This window comes from Triticum dicoccoides, chromosome 6B (genome assembly GCF_002162155.2).
Source record: "Triticum dicoccoides isolate Atlit2015 ecotype Zavitan chromosome 6B, WEW_v2.0, whole genome shotgun sequence".
Lineage (NCBI taxonomy): Eukaryota > Viridiplantae > Streptophyta > Magnoliopsida > Poales > Poaceae > Triticum > Triticum dicoccoides.
In genome coordinates this window covers 31,375,799-31,398,156 of record NC_041391.1, presented here as the reverse complement: position 1 = coordinate 31,398,156, position 22,358 = coordinate 31,375,799, and the positions used below count along the sequence as shown (strand labels likewise).

General features: G+C 42.6%; 1 protein-coding gene and 1 pseudogene across 1 annotated transcript; both read right to left on the bottom strand.

The window, feature by feature from the left end:
- Nucleotides 1-6,446: 6,446 nt before the first annotated feature.
- LOC119327065 lies at nucleotides 6,447-6,585 on the bottom strand (annotated as a pseudogene).
- A 3,489-nt stretch (nucleotides 6,586-10,074) lies between these two features.
- On the bottom strand, nucleotides 10,075-10,736 carry LOC119324585 (histone H2B.2-like). The gene has a single exon (XM_037598362.1). The coding sequence runs from the start codon at nucleotides 10,641-10,643 to the stop codon at nucleotides 10,209-10,211; it is 435 nt and encodes a 144-aa protein (XP_037454259.1). The 5' UTR covers nucleotides 10,644-10,736; the 3' UTR covers nucleotides 10,075-10,208.
- Nucleotides 10,737-22,358: the final 11,622 nt, after the last annotated feature.

Genomic DNA, 22,358 nt, shown 5'->3' with positions numbered 1-22,358 from the left:
CTACGCAGTGTACGCACGTACAAACAGGGGAAAGACTAATCCATCTTTTTCTTTTGAGGGAAGGAAAGACTAATCAATCGATCGATGAGATGTAAAATGAGCAACCAACCGCGCGTGTAGCGTGTGTGACGTGGGCTGGGAAGCAAACTGCTTTGTGCGATCAGCCTGCTTCGGCCCAGTTTGGAGGCGTGCGTCTGCCTGGAAAGACAGACCCGATGCACTGGTCTTGGGCCAACCTGATGCACAGGGCCTTTTTTGTGATAGTTACTGCTAATTTTTTTCCTGGACCCGTATTCCTGTGCATCAGGGTCGGCCCAATGGGCTCCGCCCCTAGTGCATAATAAAGAGGCCCGGAGCCGCTCTGTTATGTATTGGCAGCGGTTCTCAATTGGTTGTTTGTTTTTACAAAGAATATCTAGCTTATTGCTAGATATACCATGTACTCGCCTCTAGCAATCTCGACATGGGTCATGGCTCGGGTAATGTATGGGGGTTTGCCTCCCTCGTTTTGCCTCTATTTCCTATGGGATGGGTGGTTTATGTGCATATATTTTCTGTTTAACTCTCGTTTCCCTTTTTTTCTTCTTGTTTTCCTGTTTCTTTCACCTTAGTTTTTCTTTCATATTTACTTTTCTATTCCTTTTTCTTTTTATACATTTATTGTTTTCCCTTTTGGGGTTTCCTTTCTCCTGTTTTTTCTGTTTATTTCTTTTTTCCTTTCCCCATACCATTTATGAAATCACTTTCTAAAAAATGGTCCCCATGTTTTGAGATAGGAGTATGTTTTGTCATGTACTCCCTTCGTTCCATAATGTACTGCATATAGATTTTTTGAGAAGTCAAACCTCACCAACTTAGACCTATTTTTTAAAGAAAAACACTTACATCTAGATTGCCAAACATATATATCATTATACTCATCATAAGATGTAGTCTCATACTACCTCCGTCCAGAAATAACCGTTGCTCAAACGGATGTATCAAGATGTATTTTAGTGCTAGATACATTCGTTTGAGCGATAGTTATTTTTGGACGGAGGGAGTATTTTATATATTTGGTATTCTAGATATAAATATTCTTCTCTATAAATTTAGTCAAAGTTTGTAAACTTTGACTTTTCCAAAAAGAAAACTGTATGCACTACATTTTGGAACGGAGGGAGTATTAAAAATGTGCATGCGTATTATAAAGGCTCGACATGTATTAATTATTTTATTACATATTACAAAAATATTAGCTAATTATTTAAAAGTTTTTCTTTGTGTATTAAAGAATAACTTCTTTGTTAAAAATTATTTGATGTATATCAAGGATGTTTTACAATTTACTGAAAATGACAATACTTTATTTTTAAAAAATGTTTATAGTGTGCACAAAATATTTATATTTCACTAACGATAATCCACGTGTTTTTAAAAAAGACCATGTACTAAAAATGTTCTTCGCATACTAAGAAAATGTATTTTGGGTATTAAAAATAATTAAACTTTATTGGAATTATTCATCATGAATTATCACAAAACGCGTGGACCTTTAGTGCCTAGTGCCTAGTGCCTTTCGATCTGGACCTTTAGTGCAAACCATTAACAAGGTTCTATGTATGGATACTATTTCAGGAACAAAATCAGAACAAAAAAACGCAAAAGATCTGAGAAACCAAACACAATTGGTTTGAATAATATTTTGTTTTATTTTGAGCAACTGCATGTTATAAATTTAAAAGCTTAAAAACAATAAAGTTGCTATTCAGATAGAGTTTTCTATTTTACTCTAATCACATACTATATTTATTTTGAACTTCTAATCTCTACGAATGCAGAATTTCTGAACCTTGGGTACAAACCACTAACAATTTCTATCTATGAATGTTATTTCAGGAACAAAATCAGCATGAAAGAAAACGTAAATGATTCTAGAAACCAAACACAGCTGGTTTTCTTTTTGAGAAACAACAAAATTATAAAATTAAAAGATAAATAGAAAAACAATTATTAATTGTAAAAAATCTCTATTTGTTCGCAACATATTTGTGCTTAAAATTTGTACAATGTAGTACCTTGAGGATTTGCTGCATTTCTTTTGGGGGTGATGTTGTTGACTTGATGGCTAAATCTGTTGCATTGTAGGATGAGAATCCAAAAGCACACATGGAGGAAATAAGAACTGTGAAGATTGGCTTAAGCGTCTTACCTCATTGGAGGGACGCGCTGCGTGTTAATATAACAGGGGCGCACCTCTCTGGATAGCGCATACAATTGGTTGGGATTACAACTTGTGAACCAAGGAAAGAGAGGGAGAGATAAGGCTACGGTTACAGGAGGATAGAGATCGATCCTAACAACCTAGCCGGCGCTACATGCTACGTTACAATGTATGTCACGTTACAATATATTTAACACCCTCCCTTAATCACAACTTGGTCAAGTTGAGATTACGCTTGGATTCTTCAAAATTCCTTGTTGGTAATGCCTTGGTGAATCTATCTGCAACTTGATCTCTGGAATGAACAAAACGGATCTCCAGTCTTTGTTAGCAACTCTTTCTCGAACAAAGTGGAAATCTATCTCAATATGTTTTGTTCTTGCATGAAAGACAGGATTAGCAGCCAAATACGTGGCACCAAGATTGTCACACCAAAGACAAGGAACTCGACTCTGTCTTATACCAAGTTCCTTGAGCATGGATTGTACCCAGATTATCTCAGCTGTAGCATTTGCTAATGCTTTATATTCTGCCTCTGTGGTTGATCTTGAGACAGTGGCCTGTTCGTTTGCACACCAAGATATGAGGTTAGGTCCAAAAAATATTGCAAAGCCACCAGTTGAGCGTCTATCATCAATATCTCCTGCCCAATCAGAGTCTGAGAAGGCACTAACAAGGGTAGATGAAGACTTGTTAAAGCTAAGACCAACATTCATAGTGGCTTTCACATATCTGACTATACGCTTTGCAGCAGTCCAATGATTTGTAGTAGGTGCATGAAGAAACTGGCAGACTTTGTTAACGGCAAATGAAATATCTGGCCTAGTAATTGTCAAGTTCTGAAGTGCACCTACCAGACTTCTGTATTTAGTGTTATCTTCCTGATTCAGGAGTTCTCCTTTTGTAATAGACAATTTTTCTGTATTAGACAAAGGGGTTGGTGATGGCTTACATCCTTGCAGTCCAACTCTTTTAACAATATCATTGACATATTTCTCCTGAGAGAGATGCAGTCCATCTCCAAGTTTCTTGACTTCAATGCCTAGGAAGAAGTGCAGATCTCCTAGGTCTTTGAGTGCAAATTCTACACCCAAGTCCTTTAACAATCCTGTCATTGCATCATTAGATGAGCTGGTAACAATAAGGTCATCGACATAGATAAGCACAAATATAGCCGTGTTTGACTTATTGTATATGAACAAGGATGTATCAGACTTGGATGGAATAAAGCCAAGTGACTGCATTTTCTGACTGAGTCGTGAGTACCAGGCCCGGGGGCTTGCTTGAGCCCATACAGTGCTTTGTCAAGTTTGCAGACTTGAAAGGGAGTGTTCTTGTTTTCAAACCTAGGAGGTTGCTTCATATATACTTCCTCTTCCAGAACACCATGGAGAAACACGTTCTAAACATCTAGCTACCTGAGAGTTCATCCCCTGGATACAACAATAGACAGAACCAAGCGGATAGTTGCAAATTTGACAATAGGACTAAAGGTGTCCTTGTAATCTAAACCATACCGTTGCTTGAAGCCTTTTGCAACAAGTCGAGCTTTGTAGCGATTAATAGTTCCATCAGACCTTTTTTTGATCCTGAAGACCCACTTACAGTCAATGAGATTTTTACCTTGTTGTGGGGGAACTAAGTGCCAGGTGTTGTTTTCAGAAGTGCCTTGTATTCTTCATCCATAGCTTGTTTCCAACGTGTGTCACCAAGTGCCTCATGCAAAGACTGTGGTTCACTTGTGGAACATGCCAGACCATACTTGAGAATTTTTTTTATAATTAACAGGTTGAGTTACCCCTCTTTAGAGATGTGTCCGAGGTGGTGTAGCAGGCGCTGTAGCAGCATCAATCGCAGAAGATCCTAGAGAATATGCAGTAGATCCCCCTGGTGATCCCGAGGCTGGTGATGGAGCAGGCGCCTCTGGATCAGGATTGTCCGCGGCTGAAGGGCGTGACGAAGCAGCGCGGTGCAGCACAGAAGATCCGGGCGTCGCGGCATCCCGAGGAGCAGATGGGGTGGCGCCAGATTCCGGACCAGGTGGGTGCGTCAGAGCCGCAGCGCCTGTGGCGGTTGGCTCATGGGAGCCCGCGCCGATCGGTTGGTGCTAACGCCGCGCATAGCAGTGGATGGAGTCGGGGAAGCGACTTGGAGACCGCCACGTGGCAGTCGGTGATTGGTGCGGGTCGGAGGAGGGCTCCGGGTCGGTGGAGGCGCGCCGCGTGGTCGAGATGGAGCGGCCGGGGCGGTCGCTGTCGGGCAGATCGCTGGCACCTGCGGCCCGCGTGCGTGCAGACGGGGCGGATCCCAAAGGAGATAGCCTGTCGTCCTGACGAGGAGCCGATCCCGATGTAGATTTGTCCCCCAAGTCCCTGCACATGAAATATCGCCCTGTTTGGGTTGTTTCTTCATTATTTTCAAATCTGTTTGCTGCATCGCCTTCGCTGTGCTGGTCTACAGCATCACACAATTCAGCCAAGGTATTAGGAGGATTAGTCATGTGATCATTACAGTTGTGTTCCCCATGATTGCCAACAAGACTAGGAGGTAGAAGAAGAATTTCTTTGCGAAGGAGTGCACCGGCATTGGGATGTAGATCAGCGAAAGGAAATTTGGTTTCATCAAAAAGAACGTCACGAGATATGTAGACGCGTCCAGTGGGAACATCTAGGCATTTTACGCCCTTGTGTTGGGGACTATAGCCTAAGAAAACACATTGTGTTGATCGAAACATAAGTTTGCGTTGATTGTATGGCCTAAGATTTGGCCAGCATGCACAACCAAAGACACGAAGCGATGCATAGTCTGGTTTGGTATGGAGGAGTCGTTCAACTGGAGTTTCATTGTTGATGACTTTACTAGGCAACATGTTAATGATGTGAACAGCGGATAGAAAAGCTTCGTCCCAAAATTTAAGGGGCATGGATGCGCCAGCTAAAAGGGCAAGGCCAACCTTAACAATGTGTCCGTGCTTGCGTTCAGCAGACTCATTCTGTTGATGGGCATGAGGGCATGACACTTGGTGAGAGACACCGAGAGTTTGGAAAAAGGAGTTTAATTTTTCATACTCCCCTCCCCAATCAGATTGGACAACAATAACTTTGCTATCAAACTTTCGTTCAACGAGAGCTTGGAAGTTTTGAAACACTTGAAAAACATCGGATCGTTTCTTAAGAAGATAGATCCAGGAGTACTTGCTATAGTCATCGATGAAACTAACATAGTATGTGTGTCTACCAACTGAACTGGGGCAGGCCCCCATACATCAGAGAAAATGAGTTGCAAAGGTTTGGTAGAAATACTAGTTGAAATTGGATAGGGTAGTTGATGACTTTTAGCTCTTTGACAAGAATCACAAATGGTTTCAATATCACGCTCTCCAACATATGGGAGCTTATTCTTCCTAAGCAATCGTTCAACTAAAGAAAAAGATGCATGCCCTAGTCTATCGTGCCACCTCGTCGTTGAGAGTTTGGTGACACCATATGCTTGCTTACTGAATCTTCTAAACTCCGAAACCAATGGGTAAAGCCCTCGAACACATCTACCTCGGTAGAGAACCTTCTTCGTTGCCTGATCCTTGATCAAAAAGAAAAAGGGGCGAACCTCGAGAAACACATGATTGTCAATAGCAATTCGATGGACGGAAAGAAGATTTTTAAATGCACTAGGGACATGTAGTATTTTTCTGAGGTGAATTGGACGATAAGGGGTTTTAACAACTGAATGACCAACATGTTTGATCCTCATACCTGCTCCACTGGCAGTGTGGATATGGTCTTGACCACGGTATTTCTCCCGCATGGTTACTTTCTCCAACTTACCGGTGATGTGGTTTGTAGCACCACTATCCATGTATCAATTTGTATCTACATCGTATGAAGCTTCGGCAGCACCAACAACTTTTTCGTCCTGGGAGGAGTCACCTTCATCTTCCTCGAACCTGTACCAGCAGTCTTTAGCGGAGTGGCCCAGCTTTCTGCATATATGACAGCGGACAGCATCGGGGCGATTCTGGAGGAGGAACGACGGCCCCTATTGTTGTTGGAGGAGGGCCGTCCGCCGGCACCGGTGCGAGGAGCACCGCCACCGTTGCTGTTGCTGTAGTTGCCGCTGCCATTTCCTTTGCTCTTGCTGCGCGGCGGACCACGGGGGCGGGAGCCACCACGGCCACCACGAACAGCGGCGTTGGCGGAGGACTTGAAACCGCTGCCGTTGCTGCCTTGGAACATCGCCACGCGCTGATCAAAGTTGCTCATCTGAGCGAACAGATCATCGAGCGTGACAGGGTCGGTGCGGGCGTCGAGGGCTGACACCAGTGGCTGGTACTCCATATCCATCACGGCGATGATGTAGGAGATCTGTTCGTCGTCATCTAGAGGCTTGCCAGTAGCTGCTAGCTCGTCGGCGAGGCCACGCATATAGGCGAAGTAGGCGCCCACCGACTCTGTGCCCTTCTCTGCGTTGGAGAGGGCGACACGGATGTTGTTCACACGCGATCTGGACTAGGACAAAACATGTTCGCCACCGCAGCCCAGAGCTCGTGCGCCTTGTGGATGTTGGTCACCTGGACAAGAACTTCTCTGGAAAGATTAACCAGCAAATATGCCAATACCTGCTGATCTTCCCGCACCCAGACTTGATGAAGAGGATTCGGCGAGGCTGATTCCTTGCCGTCTTTGTCCTTGGTGACGATGAACTTCTCTTGTTCTTTGATTGTCCCTTCGGCATAGCCGAAGACACCAGCCCCGATCAGCTGTGGCGTGACCTGCACACGCCAGAGGACGTAGTTCGTCCAGGTGAGCTTCTCTGTAACCTGACCTTTGAGGACGGCCAGAGGAGCACTGGTGGAGGAGGAGGACATGGCGAGCTCGTGGATGGAAAACGATGGATGCTAGATGTATAGGAAGAGGGAGACTCTGTATACCATGTGAAGGTTGGCTTAAGCGTCTTACCTCGTTGGAGGGACGCGCTGCGTGTTAATATAACAGGGGCGCACCTCCCTGGATAGCGCATACAATTGGTTGGGATTACAACTTGTGAACCAAGGAAAGAGAGGGAGAGATAAGGCTACGGTTACAGGAGGATAGAGATCGATCCTAACAACCTAGCCGGCGCTACATGCTACGTTACAATGTATGTCACGTTACAATATGTTTAACAAGAACCACAACTGGAGTGAATAAACGAGGTCGAGATGGAATTTTGTTGGCGCAAGGTGCTTTTCTTCATCATCATCAGGGATACTAAGTATCAAGTCAGAAATGGAAGACCATGGACTTTGTTATATGCCGCCAAGGAAGTGCCCGAGATCAGATGGCTATCTTCACTATAGAAAGAAAACAATATAACTGGTAGTCTCGATTGTGTTGGACACGCTGATTATTACATGTTGGTACACTCATTTGCCAAGCTTGCAAAGGTTGATATTAGGATTATTCATGCCAGTGTGCTAAAACTTGAGAGGAGACTTGCCTGGATAGAAGAAAAAATAGGCAGAAGCTTGGATGCCTTGTAGAAACTACCAAGCTAAGCAAATGATGCTCAAAGACATGTTTCAGGCTGCCGTTATGGATGGATTGCCAATTTTCCAAGTCAGTAAACTGGTGATGGGTTATCGTTCTATTGTCGAGAAAAGAGATTATGTTTGTAGTCAGAAGGGTCCAAATAGCGGACCTCTTGCAAGATCTTGCTGAAAAAGTGACCAGGAACACCAAACTGTATATGTACTTGTACCAACGATTCCCATGGAGATGCCCGTTGATCCCTAGTTCTCTTTGGTGGCAAGCTTTGCCAAAAAGTTCTGCATAGTCATCGCCTGCCAGATTTACAGCTCCAATGTAAGAAATATCCATGGCCAAGGCCACTATGAAGTTCATTTTAGTTTACCAGTGTTTACCAGTTTTTACTCTTTCTTACTAATGGAAAACCCACGTCACGGTTTCCACCTAGGCATATGTTGTTCGTAGTCCTTGTGTTGCCAAGAAATGGTTGGCTCCGATGGTCACTGCTATATATCGTCAATTGTTATTTTTATTGCTTGGTTTTTTTTCCTCTGCATAGGCATGGCTTTGGTCTTATATGGCTTTGCTTTTTGGCGGTGTGGTCGGTTAGTGCGTGTGTTTGTTGGCTGCGTGCATCCTAGTTATGCAGAGGCCGGCTGTGTATAAATTATGATTGTATCCCTCCATGCTACATTATGAGTCAGTAAGAAAACACCCTTTATCGGAAAAAACAACCTAGGCATATATTGTTGTACCAGATTGTTTTCGCCTCATGTCCATGGAGCCTTGGTTGTTTGTACTACTGGATTTAGCTAAGGGCGTACCTCAAGTTGTATTGGCTCTCTTGCACCTCAACTGCATCTTTAGCGCCGCAAGTTGTTCCTTCAGACAATCAAATCGGCTTTTCCCACTCCACCTTTTCTGTTTGTCGAGCTTCAGTCCCCTCTAACCATTTCTCTCATTTTGACCTATGTTTTTTGGTTAGAAAATGGGTTCATCTGCATTTGTGGCTTTTGCATCTATTTTGACTTTGGCAGCAGGAGCTCTGCTTCTGCATTAAGAGGGGAAGGGGGATGACACATCTGCTAAAGATCAAGAAAACTGGAAATGAGAACGATTCAAACAGGACCCAGCTAAAATAGCATAATTTGAGGTGCCTTGATTCACCTAGCAATTCTTTGCAAATATTCCGTCAAACTCCCTACGATATCCGCAAGGTTTGAATGCCTGTCAACAACAGTCACAGCTCAAATGCCTCTGTTGCTGGCAGTGCTTGCTGCACCTTCCAAAAGTTCCAATTCCTCCAGGCTGGCTCACAGCATGACGTCCAGGTGCTTTGATATGGCGCCAACAGTAGAGGTTTGAAATTTTGATATGGCGCCAAAATGAGTAGAGAAAATGAGAAAGCTGCTAACAAAACCTGGACAACAGCAAGTCATGAACTAACTACAGAAATGCAAACTAAAAACATTTCGAGAGTGCAAACTAAAAACTTCTATGTAAAGAATCTGATGTGACATGCAAGCAGACCTTGATCATTAATTTAAACAGCAACAGTACTATTTCACGCGGCACAACTCCTACAAGATAGTAACATGAGGCCTCTAGTAACATCATCTAACACAAATGAGGAACAGCTCCCGTAACCAAAGATGGCGAATGGTGAAGGGTTATTGCCAATGCAAGTAACTTAGAATTCATATATCCATACAAATGTACATAAACATAGAGAAATGAATCAATAGAAAAAAACTTTGCACCTTCACAAAATTGGTGGCTTCGTGATCACAAATTACCAAGTGTAGTAGTAGAACAAAGGAAAATTAGCTACTGTAGTATAAACATATATAGAGAAAAAAAACTCAGGTATGCCATCCTAAAAAGATGATGGTTCCATCTAGCTTGCTCCTTGACTCTAAAAAACATGGGTGCGCTGCCTCTAATTTATTTCTTCTTTTTTTGTGAAAAGCCTCTAATTTATCTCAAGAAGCTAATCTGAATCTAATGCATTGTGACTTTCTGAGCACTAGCGGTCAAGCTGTTCTTGGCATCTTGCCATATGGATAACAAGTCCACTAAGGGAAAAACTTGGAAAGATCTGTCAGAAATTAACAAAGCTCGCCAACTTCAGTTTTACTCAAATGGCAGCAACAGTATATAGGTTAAGAAAACAAACTCCAAAGATTGTAGATTTAAAATCAGAGGTTTCTATGTGCAGACTTGGAAACAATCACAGTAGATAAAATGACAGCAAATTAAACTAGGTAAACTATCACAGTAGAAACTTGCTGACATAAACAAATGGCATCAAGAAGAGAGTCAAGCACACAAGCTATCACTGAAGCGACAGACAAGCACACAGCAACATTGATTCAAACAGCAACATCACTATTTCTTCAGGGCCGCAAGCAGCACAATTCTTACAGAGATTGTAACATCACACTGCTGCCAACTACATACACGATGCCTGCCGCCATCAACTCATGAAACAACGACAACGCCTAGGATGAAGTGAACTTGGTGACGGCCTTGGTGCCCTCGGAGACGGCGTGCTTGGCGAGCTCCCCGGGGAGGACGAGGCGGACGGAGGTCTGGATCTCCCGGGACGTGATGGTGGGCTTCTTGTTGTACCGCGCCAGCTTGGCCGACTCCCCGGCGAGCTTCTCGAAGATGTCGTTGATGAAGGAGTTCATGATGGACATGGCCTTGGAGGAGATGCCTACGTCCGGGTGCACCTGCTTCAGCACCTTGAAGATGTAGATCTTGTACGTCTCCATGCCCTTCTTGGCCTTGCTGCCCTTCTTCCTGCCCCTCGTCTTGCCCTCGCCGCCGGCCTCCTTGGACGCCGGCGCCCGCTTCTCCGCCTTGGGCTTCTTCCCCGCCGGGGTCTTCTCCGCGGCCACCACCGGCTTCTTCTCCGCCGCCTTGGGTGCCATGCGTGCTGGTGGTTGGAGCGTGTGGGGAGGCTGGGTTTGGGTGGGATGTGAGGCGGGCTGCTGATGCTGCGGTGTGCAAAGACGGATAGGGGCGGCGAGGTTATGTAGGGAGCGGGGAGGAGGGGCTGTGGTTGGCGGAGAGGATGATGCCTCGGATCGATGGCGTGGAGTGGTTCCGGCCGTTCGGTGATGCTTGGGATGGACGACCATGATGAGCTTTCGCGCGGATCGATGACGTGGCGAGAACGTATACGGTCGGGACGGCAGACGACGACCTCCCGCGTGTGGACGGCGTACGCTCCAGCCCCATGTACATATTGCACGTTGCAGAGCATGAAAAGAGAGTTCCCGCAAAAAAAAAGAGCATTAAAAGAGAGTGAAAAATAAAATAAAAACCATTGATTAGAACCCTGCGAAAAAAAACACATTGATTAGAAACGGGTATTACATGAACACCCCAAATAAAGCAATGCAACACGGGCGAAAACACACTAGCCGTCACCGGCCAACTCCACAAGCCACAAGTCCCTCCGAGTGGCACCTCCGAAAAGATGCCATCAAGAGAGAATGCACGCAACACCAAGCAAAGCTAACAACGCTGCCATCACCCAATTCGGTAAATCAGATCTAGGTTTTCCACCGTAGCTTGTGGGGAGGAAAAGTGAGGACTGCCACCTTGACACCTCCAACAAGGAAAAGGGGCTCGAAGGCGCCATCGTAAGAGTACAGCGTTCGCCGGCATCACCCTCCAAGTCCCAGGACTCGAGAAACCCCCCTAACAAGCCATTTGTGCATCGCACCACTCGCTTAGCATCCTGCGTCAAGCTCCTCCATTACGTCGCAAAGTGCACATTCGTGAGCAACACGCCAGTAGGAGCACGCACCACGCGGATCTGGGCCGCAAATACCTTCTGGTCACGCCCTACTACACCGGCCAGCCCCAGCTTGTCGTGCACCGTGCAGATCTGGACCATGTGCACCTTCTCGTTACGCCCGGACTCGCATGCATCCGCCCGCTTGCCACGCTCGAAACTGGACCGCGCCACGCCCCACCATGCCTCTGCCTGGATCAGTAGCAGCCATCCACCTCCATGCTACCTGAGAGTATCCTTATGATGGAGGAGAAAGAAACGAGTTACCAAGGTTCAGGTCCTCATGATGGAGGTAAAACCCTACTCCTACTTTGTGTATATTTCGACTGGGGTGTACATAATGTCTAAAATGTTTTGTCGACTAGCCCAAACCTGGTTTATATAAGATATCGGGGGCCCTAGGGTTATAAGGGCCCTAGTTGGCAACGTCGGTGGAGAGGAGTCCGCCACGGATCCGACTTCTTTCTCTTGAACGGAAAGGCTTCAAATTCTGTCTCCTAGAGGGCCAGTGGGCTGACAAGATGACCCGGGCGGAACCGGCATAGGGAGCCTTGGCACGTCTGATGGAAATATGCCCTAGAGGCAATAATAAAGTTGTTATTATTATATTCCTTATTCATGATAAAGGTTTCTTATTCATGCTAGAATTGTATTGATCGGAAGCTTAGATACATGTGTGGATACATAAACAAATATTGTGTCCCTAGTGATTCTTGATACGTCTCCAACGTATATATAATTTTTGATTGTTCCATGCTGTTATATTATTATTGTTGGATGTTTTACAATCATTTTATAGTCATTTTATATCATTTTTTGGTACTAACCTATTGACATAGTGCCCAGTACCAGTTGCTGTTTTCTGCATGTTTTTTTACATCTCAGGAAATCAATATCAAACGGAGTCCAAACGCAGCGAAACTTCTTGAGGAATTTTTTTGGGCCAGAAGGCATCCAGTGGGCCAGGAAAGCATCTCGGGGTTGCTCCGAGAGGAGCACAACCCACCTGGGCGCGCCTGGAGGCAGGCGCGCCCAGGTGGGTTGTGCCCACCTCGGGTGCCCCCTTGATACGTCCATTTTGCATCATGCTTTTATATCGATATTTATTGCATTATGGGTTGTTATTTCACGTTATGTCACAATACTTATGGCTATTCTCTCTCATTTTACAAGGTTTACATGAAGAGGGAGAATGCCGGCAGCTGGAATTCTGGGCTAGAAAAGGAGCAAATATTGGAGACCTATTCTGTGCAACTCCAAAAGTCCTGAAACTCCACGGAATATCTTAAAATAAATAAAGAAAAATTGTCGCCAAAGTTGAAGGCCAGGGGGCCCACACCCTGCTCACGAGGGTGCCCCCCCTGGGGCGCGCCCCCCTAACTCGTGGGCCCCCTGGTGGCTCTCTGACGCCCATCTTCTCCTATATGAAGTCTTTCATCAAGAAAAAAACAGGAAGCAACCTTTCGGGACGAGACTCCGCCGCCACGAGGCAGAACCTTGGCGGAACCAATCTAGGGCTCCGGCAGAGCTGTTCTGCCGGGGACACTTCCCTCCGGGAGGGGGAAATCATCGTCATCATCATCACCAACGCTCCTCTCATTGGGAGAGGGCAATCTCCATCAACATCTTCATCAACACCATCTCATCTCCAAACCCTAGTTCATCTCTTGTATCCAATTCTTGTCTCCATGTCCGGGATTGGTGCTAGTAGGTTGCTAGTAGTGTTGATTACTCCTTGTAGTTGATGCTAGTTGGTTTACTTGGTGGAAGATCATATGTTCAGATCCTTAATGCATATTATTACCCCTCTGATTATGAACATGAATATGCTTTGTGAGTAGTTACGTTTGTTCCTGAGGACAAGGGAGAAGTCTTGCTATTAGTAGTCATGTGAATTTGGTATTCGTTCGATATTTTGATGAGATGTATGTTGTCTAGCCTCTAGTGGTGTTATGTGAACGTCGACTACATAACACTTCACCATTATTTGGGCCTAGAGGAAGGCATTGGGAAGTAATAAGTAGATGATGGGTTGCTAGAGTGACAGAAGCTTAAACCCTAGTTTATGTGTCGCTTCGTAAGGGGCTGATTTGGATCCATGTGTCTCATGCTATGGTTAGGTTTACCTTAATACTTTTGTTGTAGTTGCCGATGCTTGCAATAGAGGTTAATCATAAGTGGGATGCTTGTTCAGGTAAGAACAGCACCCAAGCACCGGTCCACCCACATATCAAATTATCAAAGTACCGAACGCGAATCATATGAAAACTATCTTGACGATATTCCCATGTGTCCTCGGGAGCGCTTTTCCTATTATAAGAGTTTGTCCAGGCTTGTCCTTTGCTACAAAAAGGATTGGGCCACCTTGCTGCACTTTATTTACTCTTTTTACTTGTTGCTCGTTACAATTTATCTTATCACAAAACTATTTGTTACCACTTATTTCAGTACTTGCAGAGAATACCTTGCTGAAAACCGCTTATCATTTCCTTCTGCTCCTCGTTGGGTTCGACACTCTTACTTATCGAAAGGACTACGATAGATCCCCTATACTTGTGGGTCATCAAGACTCTTTTCTGGCGCCGTTGCCGAGGAGTGTAGCGCCTTTGGTAGGTGGAATTTGGTAAGGAAAAATTTATATAGTGTGCTGAAATTTACTGTCACTTGTTACTATGGAAAGTAATTCTCTGAGGGGCTTGTTCGGGGTATCTTCACCCCGTCCAGTAGAGCAAAGAGTTGCTCCCCAACCTACTGAACCTATTGAAAATGAAACTCCTTTTGAAGTTCCTTCGGGTATGATGGAAAAACTGCTAGCTAATACTTTTGTAGGAGATGGAACAAAGCATCCTGATGAACACTTAATATATGTGGATGAGGTTTGTGGATTATTTAAGCTTGCAGGTATACCCGATGATGTTGTCAAGAAGAAGATCTTCCCTTTATCTTTGAAGGGAGACACATTGACATGGTATAGGCTATGTGATGGTATGGGATCATGGAACTACAAAAGATTGAAATTGGAATTTCATCAAAAATATTATCCTATGCATCTTGTTCATCGTGATCGCAATTATATATATAATTTTTGGCCTCGCGAAGGAGAAAGCATCGCTCAAGCTTGGGGGAGGCTTAAATCAATGTTATATTCATGCCCCAATCATGAGCTCCCAAGAGAAATAATTATTCAAAGTTTTTATGCTCGGCTTTCTGAAAACAATCACACCATGCTCGATACTTCTTGTGCTGGCTCTTTTATGATGAAGACTATTGAATTTAAATGGAATTTATTAGATAGAATTAAACGCAACTCTGAAGATTGGGACCTCGACGCAGGTAAGGAGTCAGGTATGACACCTAAGTTTGATTGTGTTACATCTTTTATGGATACCGATATTTTCTGTAAGTTTAGCACTAAATATGGACTTGACTCTGAGATAGTAGCTTCTTTTTGTGAATCTTTTGCTACTTATGTTGATCTCCCCAAGGAGAAGTGGTTTAAATATCATCCTCCCATAGAAGTAAAAGTAGCTGCACCTATTAAAGTTGAAGAAAAGACTGTCACTTATAATGATCCTATTGTTCCTGCTTCTTATGTTGAGAAACCACCTTTCCCTGTTAGAATAAAGGATCATGCTAAAGCTTCAACTGTTGTTCGTAAAAGCAATATTAGAACTTATACACCTCTTGAGCAAGTCAAAGTAGAACCTAATATTGCTATTGTTAAGGATCTCTTGTCTGATAATATTGATGGGCATGTTATTCAGTTCTGCGGTGAAACTGCTAGAATTGCTAAACCGTGTGATAAAGATAAACATATGCATGTGGTAGGCGTGCCTGTTATTTCTGTTAAAATAGGAGATCATTGTTATCATGGCTTATGTGATATGGGTGCTAGTGCTAGTGTTATACCTTATGATTTATATAAGGAAATCAAGCATGAAATTGCACCTGCTGAGTTAGAAGATATTGATGTTACAATTAAACTTGCCAATAGAGATACTATATCTGCAATGGGAATTGTTAGAGATGTTGAAGTCTTGTGTGGGAAAACTAAATATCCTGCTGATTTTCTTGTTCTTAGTTCTCCACAAGATAGCTTTTGTCCCATTATATTTGGTAGACCCTTCTTGAATACTGTTAATGCTAAGATAGACTGCAAAAAGAATGTTGTTACTATTGGCTTGGATGATATGGTTCATGAGTTTAATTTCTCTAAATTTAGTAAACAACATTGTGAAGAAGAATTGCCTAGTAAGGATGAAATTATTGGTCTTGCTTCTATTGCCGTACCTTCTAGTGATCCTTTAGAACACTATTTGCTAGACCATGAAAATGATATGTTCATGAATGAAAGAAGGGAAATAGATGAAGTATTCTTTAAACAGGAACCTATTCTGAAACACAATTTGCCTGTTGAAATCCTAGGGGATCCTCCTCCACCCAAGGGTGATCCTGTGTTTGAGCTTAAACCGTTGCCTGATAATCTTAAATATGCTTATCTTGATGAAAAGAAAATATATCCTGTTATTATTAGTGCTAACCTTTCAGAGCATGAAGAAGAAAGATTATTGAAAACTCTGAAGAAGCACCGTGCCGCTATTGGATATACTCTTGATGATCTTAAGGGCATTAGTCCCACTCTATGTCAACATAAAATAAATTTGGAAGCGGATGCCAAACCAGTTCGTGATCCTCAACGACGTTTGAATCCTAAAATGAAAGAAGTGGTAAGAAAAGAAATACTCAAGCTTCTGGAGGCAGGTATAATTTATCCCGTTGCTGATAGTCAGTGGGTAAGTCCTGTCCATTGTGTCCCTAAGAAGGGAGGTATTACTGTTGTCCCTAATGATAAAGATGAATTGATCCCTCAAAGAATTATCACAGGTTATAGGATGGTAATTGATTTTCGCAAATTAAATAAAGCTACTAAGAAAGATCATTACCCCTTACCTTTTATTGATCAGATGCTAGAAAGATTATGCAAACATACGCATTATTGCTTTCTAGATGGTTATTCTGGTTTCTCTCAAATACCTGTGTCGGCTAAAGATCAATCAAAGACTACTTCTACATGCCCTTTTGGTACTTTTGCTTATAGACGTATGCCTTTTGGTCTATGTAATGCACCTGCTACCTTTCAAAGATGCATGATGGCTATATTCTCTGACTTCTGTGAAAAGATTTGTGAGGTTTTCATGGACGACTTTTCCGTCTATGGATCCTCTTTTGATGATTGCTTGAGCAATCTTGATCGAGTTTTGCAGAGATGTGAAGAAACTAATCTTGTCTTGAATTGGGAAAAGTGCCACTTTATGGTTAATGAAGGTATTGTCTTGGGGCACAAAGTTTCTGAAAGAGGTATTGAAGTTGATAAAGCCAAGGTTGATGCTATTGAAAAGATGCCATGTCCCAAGGACATCAAAGGTATAAGAAGTTTCCTTGGTCACGCCGGATTTTATAGGAGGTTCATTAAGGACTTCTCAAAAATTTCTCGGCCTCTGACTAATTTATTACAAAAAGATGTACCATTTGTCTTTGATGATGATTGTGTAGAAGCATTTGAAATACTTAAGAAAGCATTAGTCTCTGCACCTGTTGTTCAGCCACCTGATTGGAATTTACCCTTTGAAATTATGTGTGATGCTAGTGATTATGCTGTAGGTGCTATTCTAGGACAAAGAGTTGATAAGAAATTAAATGTTATCCATTATGCTAGTAAGACTCTAGACAATGCTCAAAGAAATTATGCTACTACCGAAAAGGAACTTTTAGCAGTTGTATTTGCTTGTGATAAATTCAGACCCTATATTGTTGATTCTAAAGTAACTATTCACACTGATCATGCTGCTATTAAATATCTTATGGAAAAGAAAGATGCAAAGCCTAGACTTATTAGATGGGTTCTCTTTTGCTACAAGAATTTGATTTACATATTGTTGATAGAAAAAAAGCTGAGAACCCCGTTGCAGACAACTTGTCTAGGTTAGAGAATGTTCTTGATGACCCACTACCTATTGATGATAGCTTTCCTGATGAACAATTAAATGTCATAAGCACTTCTCATAGCACTCCATGGTATGCTGATTATGCTAATTATATTGTTGCTATATTTATACCACCTAGCTTCACATACCAGCAAAAGAAAAGGTTTTTCTATGATTTGCGACATTACTTTTGGGATGACCCACATCTTTATAAAGAAGGAGTAGATGGTGTTATTAGACGTTGTGTGCCTGGGCATGAACATGAACAAATCCTACGCAAGTGTCACTCCGAAGCTTATGGAGGACACCACGCTGGAGATAGAACTGCACATAAGGTATTGCAATCCGGTTTTTATTGGCCTACTCTTTTCAAGGATGCCCGTAAGTTTGTCTTGTCTTGTGATGAATGCCAAAGAATTGGTAATATTAGTAGACGTCAAGAAATGCCTATGAATTATTCACTTGTTATAGAACCATTTGATGTTTGGGGCTTTGATTATATGGGACCTTTTCCTGCCTCTAATGGATATACACATATTTTGGTTGCTGTTGATTATGTTACTAAGTGGGTAGAAGCTATTCCAACTAGTAGTGCTGATCATAACACCTCTATTAAAATGCTTAAGGAAGTTATTTTTCCGAGGTTTGGAGTCCCTAGATATTTAATGACTGATGGTGGTTCACACTTTATTCATGGTGCTTTCCATAAAATGCTTGCTAAATGTGATGTTAATCATAGAATTGCATCCCCTTATCACCCGCGGTCTAGTGGTCAAGTAGAATTGAGCAATAGAGAGCTCAAATTAATTTTGCAAAAGACTGTTAATAGGTCTAGGAAGAATTGGTCCAAGAAACTTGATGATGCATTATGGGCCTATATAACTGCATATAAGAATCATATGGGTATGTCTCCGTATAAAATGGTTTATGGAAAAGCATGTCACTTACCTCTCGAACTAGAACATAAGGCATATTGGGCTATTAAAGAGCTCAACTATGATTTCAAACTTGCCGGTGAAAAGAGGTTATTTGATATTAGCTCACTCGATGAATGGAGAACCCAAGCTTATGAAAATGCTAAGTTGTTTAAAGAAAAAGTTAAGAGATGGCATGACAAAAGGATACAAAAGCGTGAGTTTAATGTAGGTGATTATGTATTTCTATACAACTCTTGTTTAAGATTTTTTGCAGGAAAACTTCTCTCTAAATGGGAAGGTCCCTATGTTATCGAGGAGGTCTATCGTTCCGGTGCTATAAAAATCAACAACTTCGAAGGCACAAATCCGAAGGTGGTAAATGGTCAAAGGATCAAACACTATATTTCAGGTAATCCTATAAATGTTGAAACCAATATTATTGAAACCGTAACCCCGGAGGAATACATAAGGGACACTTTCCCGACCGTTTCAGACTCTGAAAAGGAATAGGTATGTGGTATGGTAAGTAAGCCGACTCCAAAACAATTTTTAAGGCAATATTTCTCAGTTTTGGAATATTTAGAAAAATAGAAAAATAAGTGGCAGTCTAGAAAGGACACGAGGGCCCCACGAGGGTGGTGGGCGCGCCCTACCCCCTTGGGCGCGCCCCCCTACCTCGTGAGCACCTCGTGCACCCTCCGGACTCCGTTTTCTTGCATGATACGTGTTTTGGTCGGTAAAAATTCATTATATATTCTCCCGAAGGTTTTGACTCCCGTATCACGCAAATATCCTCTGTTTTTGTTTCGAGCTGTTGCTGCTGCAGATTAGAGCAAGATGTCTTCTCAGGAGTCAGTCGGGGAGAGCCGGGTATCTAACCAGGCACCGGAACCAAGGGCAAACAGCGACGCTGACCACTTTGGGCCAGCAACAGAGGAAGAGATGGAGGCTGACCTGATGAGGGTAGATGCCATGGAAGATCAAGAAGTCACCTCTCGCCTCCGAGCTGGGTTTACGATGGGGGAACTACAGAGCTCAGCTATTCCAAACTCGATTATCCCTTCCAATGTTAGATTTCTTTATTATGAGAATGTGAGGAGGAGTGTCTCTTGTTCTCCCGCAGCTATGCAACACCCTTGGGTGCAAGGAGCTTTAGCCGTTACAGGAAAGCTTCGCAAAGAAATAATGGACCTCAAGCAGCAAGTCAATAAGCTCGAGGAGGAGAACCGTATCTTGAGGGGAATCATCGCCAAAAATATTACACCAACAACAAAGAAGGAGATATAATCACATGGGTATGGGCACTCCCCTTGGCAACTGCCAAGCTTGGGGGAGGTGCCCCGGTATCGTATCACCATCACAACTCCTATCTTTACCGTTTTTCTTAGTTTGATCCCATTAGTAGTATCCTGTTCTAGTAGAATAAAGTTTATGGCATGATCTAGTTATGAGTTTTGCTTTATGATCCCTCTATGTAATCGAGTCCGTGAGCTATATATATAATAAAGATTAGTGTTGAGTCAAGGGCTTGATTATTTTGCCATGATCTTGGGTGAATAAAAGAAAAAGAATAAAAAGAATCAAAGAGTTCATATTGATCTTATTGAAAGTAATGACTTCACATAGAAAGAGTATGATGATTAAAAGTTGTTGGGAGTTGGCAAATATAGCTTTGGTCATCGTTGCAATAAATAGGAAGTAATAAGGAAAGAGAGGTTTCACATATAGATATATTATCATTGACATCTTTTATGATTGGGAGCACTCATTAAAATATGACATGCTAAAGAGTTGAGGTTGGACAAGGAAGACAACATGATGAGTTATGTTTTCTTACATATGAGATAAAGTATGTTGTCGTGGATCCTCTAACGGGTTGAGCTTGCCTTTCCCCCTCATGCTAGCCAAATTCTCAGCACCAAGTAGAGATACTACTTGTGCTTCCAAATATCCTTAAACCAGTTTTGCCATGAGAGTCCACTATATCTACATATGGATTGAGTAAGATCCTTCAAGTAAGTTGTCATCGGTGCAAAGCAATAAAAATTGCTCTAAAATGTATGATTGATTGGTGTGGGAGAAATAAGCTTTATACGATCTTGTGATATGAAAGTAATAAAAGCGACGGACTGCATAATAAAGGTTCATATCACAAGGGGCAATATAAAGTGACGTTCTTTCGCATTGAGATTTTGTGCATCTAACCATAAAAGCGCATGGCAACCTCTGCTTCCCTCTGCGAAGGGCCTATCTTTTATTATTATCCTCTACCTTATGCAAGAGTCACGGTGATCTTCACCTTTCCTTTTTCATTTTATCCTTTGGCAAGCTCAGCATGTTGGAAAGAACATGATATACATATCTAATTGGATGTAGGGGAGCATGAGTTATTATTGTTGACATTACCCTTGAGGTAAAAGGTTGTGGGGCAAAACTATAAGCCCCTATCTTTCTCTGTGTCTGATTAAAACTCCGTAACCACAAGTATTGCGTGAGTGTTAGCAATTATGAAGGACTAAATGATAGTTGAATATGTGGACTTGCTTTTAAGCTCTGACATAGACTCTTTCCAATGTTCTGATAAATTGTGATTGCTTCAATGACTGAGGTTATAACTTGTTGGTGCTCAATAAGGTTTCTAATTCATACTTTCGCATTGTGAAAAGATCATCACTTGAACATAAGTAATCATATGACAAAATCTATATATGTTGCTGTTATGAGAATAATCATGATGCCTGCATGTCCGTATTTTATTTTTATCGATGCCTCTACCCCTAAACATGAGGACATACTTATTGTTATCGGCTTTTCGCTTGAGGACAAGCGAGGTCTAAGCTTGGGGGAGTTGATATGTCCATTTTACATCATGCTTTTATATCGATATTTATTGCAATATGGGTTGTTATTTCATGTTATGTCACAATACTTATGGCTATTCTCTCTTATTTTACAAGGTTCACATGAAGAGGGAGAATGCCGACAGCTGGAATTCTGGGCTGGAAAAGGAGCAAATATTGGAGACCTATTGTGTGCAACTCCAAAAGTCCTGAAACTCCATGGAATATCTTAAAATAAATAAAGAAAAACCGTCGCCAAAGATGAAGGCTAGGGGGCCCACACCCTGCTCACGAGGGTGGGGGGCGCGCCCCCTACCTCGTGGGCCCCCTGGTGGCTCTCCGACTGTAAGTGCATCTAGTGCCCCTTAGTGATTTTGGTGTATTGAAGACTTATAGGTTAAGGGACTAATGTGTTTATGAGTGTACACAGGTCTATAAGTGTATGAGGAGTTTGATATTTATAGAGAAAGTCGACCCCTAAAAATGAAGTTCTTCGACTGAAGACTTTGGTATTCTGAAGACTTTGAAAGTGAAGAAATTGGTGTGACCTTGAAGACTTGGTATTCATTTGAGGAACATGAAGCGTGAAGACTTTTGTTTTCGTAGTTTCGTTTTCTCTTTCTTGAGTCATAGGAAACACCGTACTGTTAAAGGGGGTCGAGGAAATACTAAGGAAAAATTTCCATGTGATGCTCAACTCAAAATTCTACACCTACCAATCCCTTCGAGTGAAGCCATTGGAAATCTCATACAGTTCAGTCAATTTCTTCAGTGATAGAGACGAAGTTCTTCTGGTCGCTGAGGAATTTTTTCTGACTGAGGAGTTAGGAATTCGCCAGTGCGGATTGCCTACAGAGTGAGGAACATGATAGCCCTGAGGAATTTGAGAGTCAAATTTCCGACTGTTGCTGTGCTGCGCGCCAGCTGTCCCAAAATATCTTATCCACCTAACGGTCATATCATTGAAGGGCATTTATGTCTTATCATGTCAGGCTACTCCCTAGGCTATAAATAGCCGCCCCTACAACCACTAGCTGGTTGGCTGCTCTGAGAGAACTTGACACTTGTCATTTGAGAGCAACCCATCCTCCGAGGACTTTGA

Coding starts and splice junctions, on each gene's coding strand:
- LOC119324585 (XM_037598362.1), bottom strand. CDS start 10,643: ATGGCACCCAAGGCGGCGGAGAAGAAGCCGGTGGTGGCCGCGGAGAAG.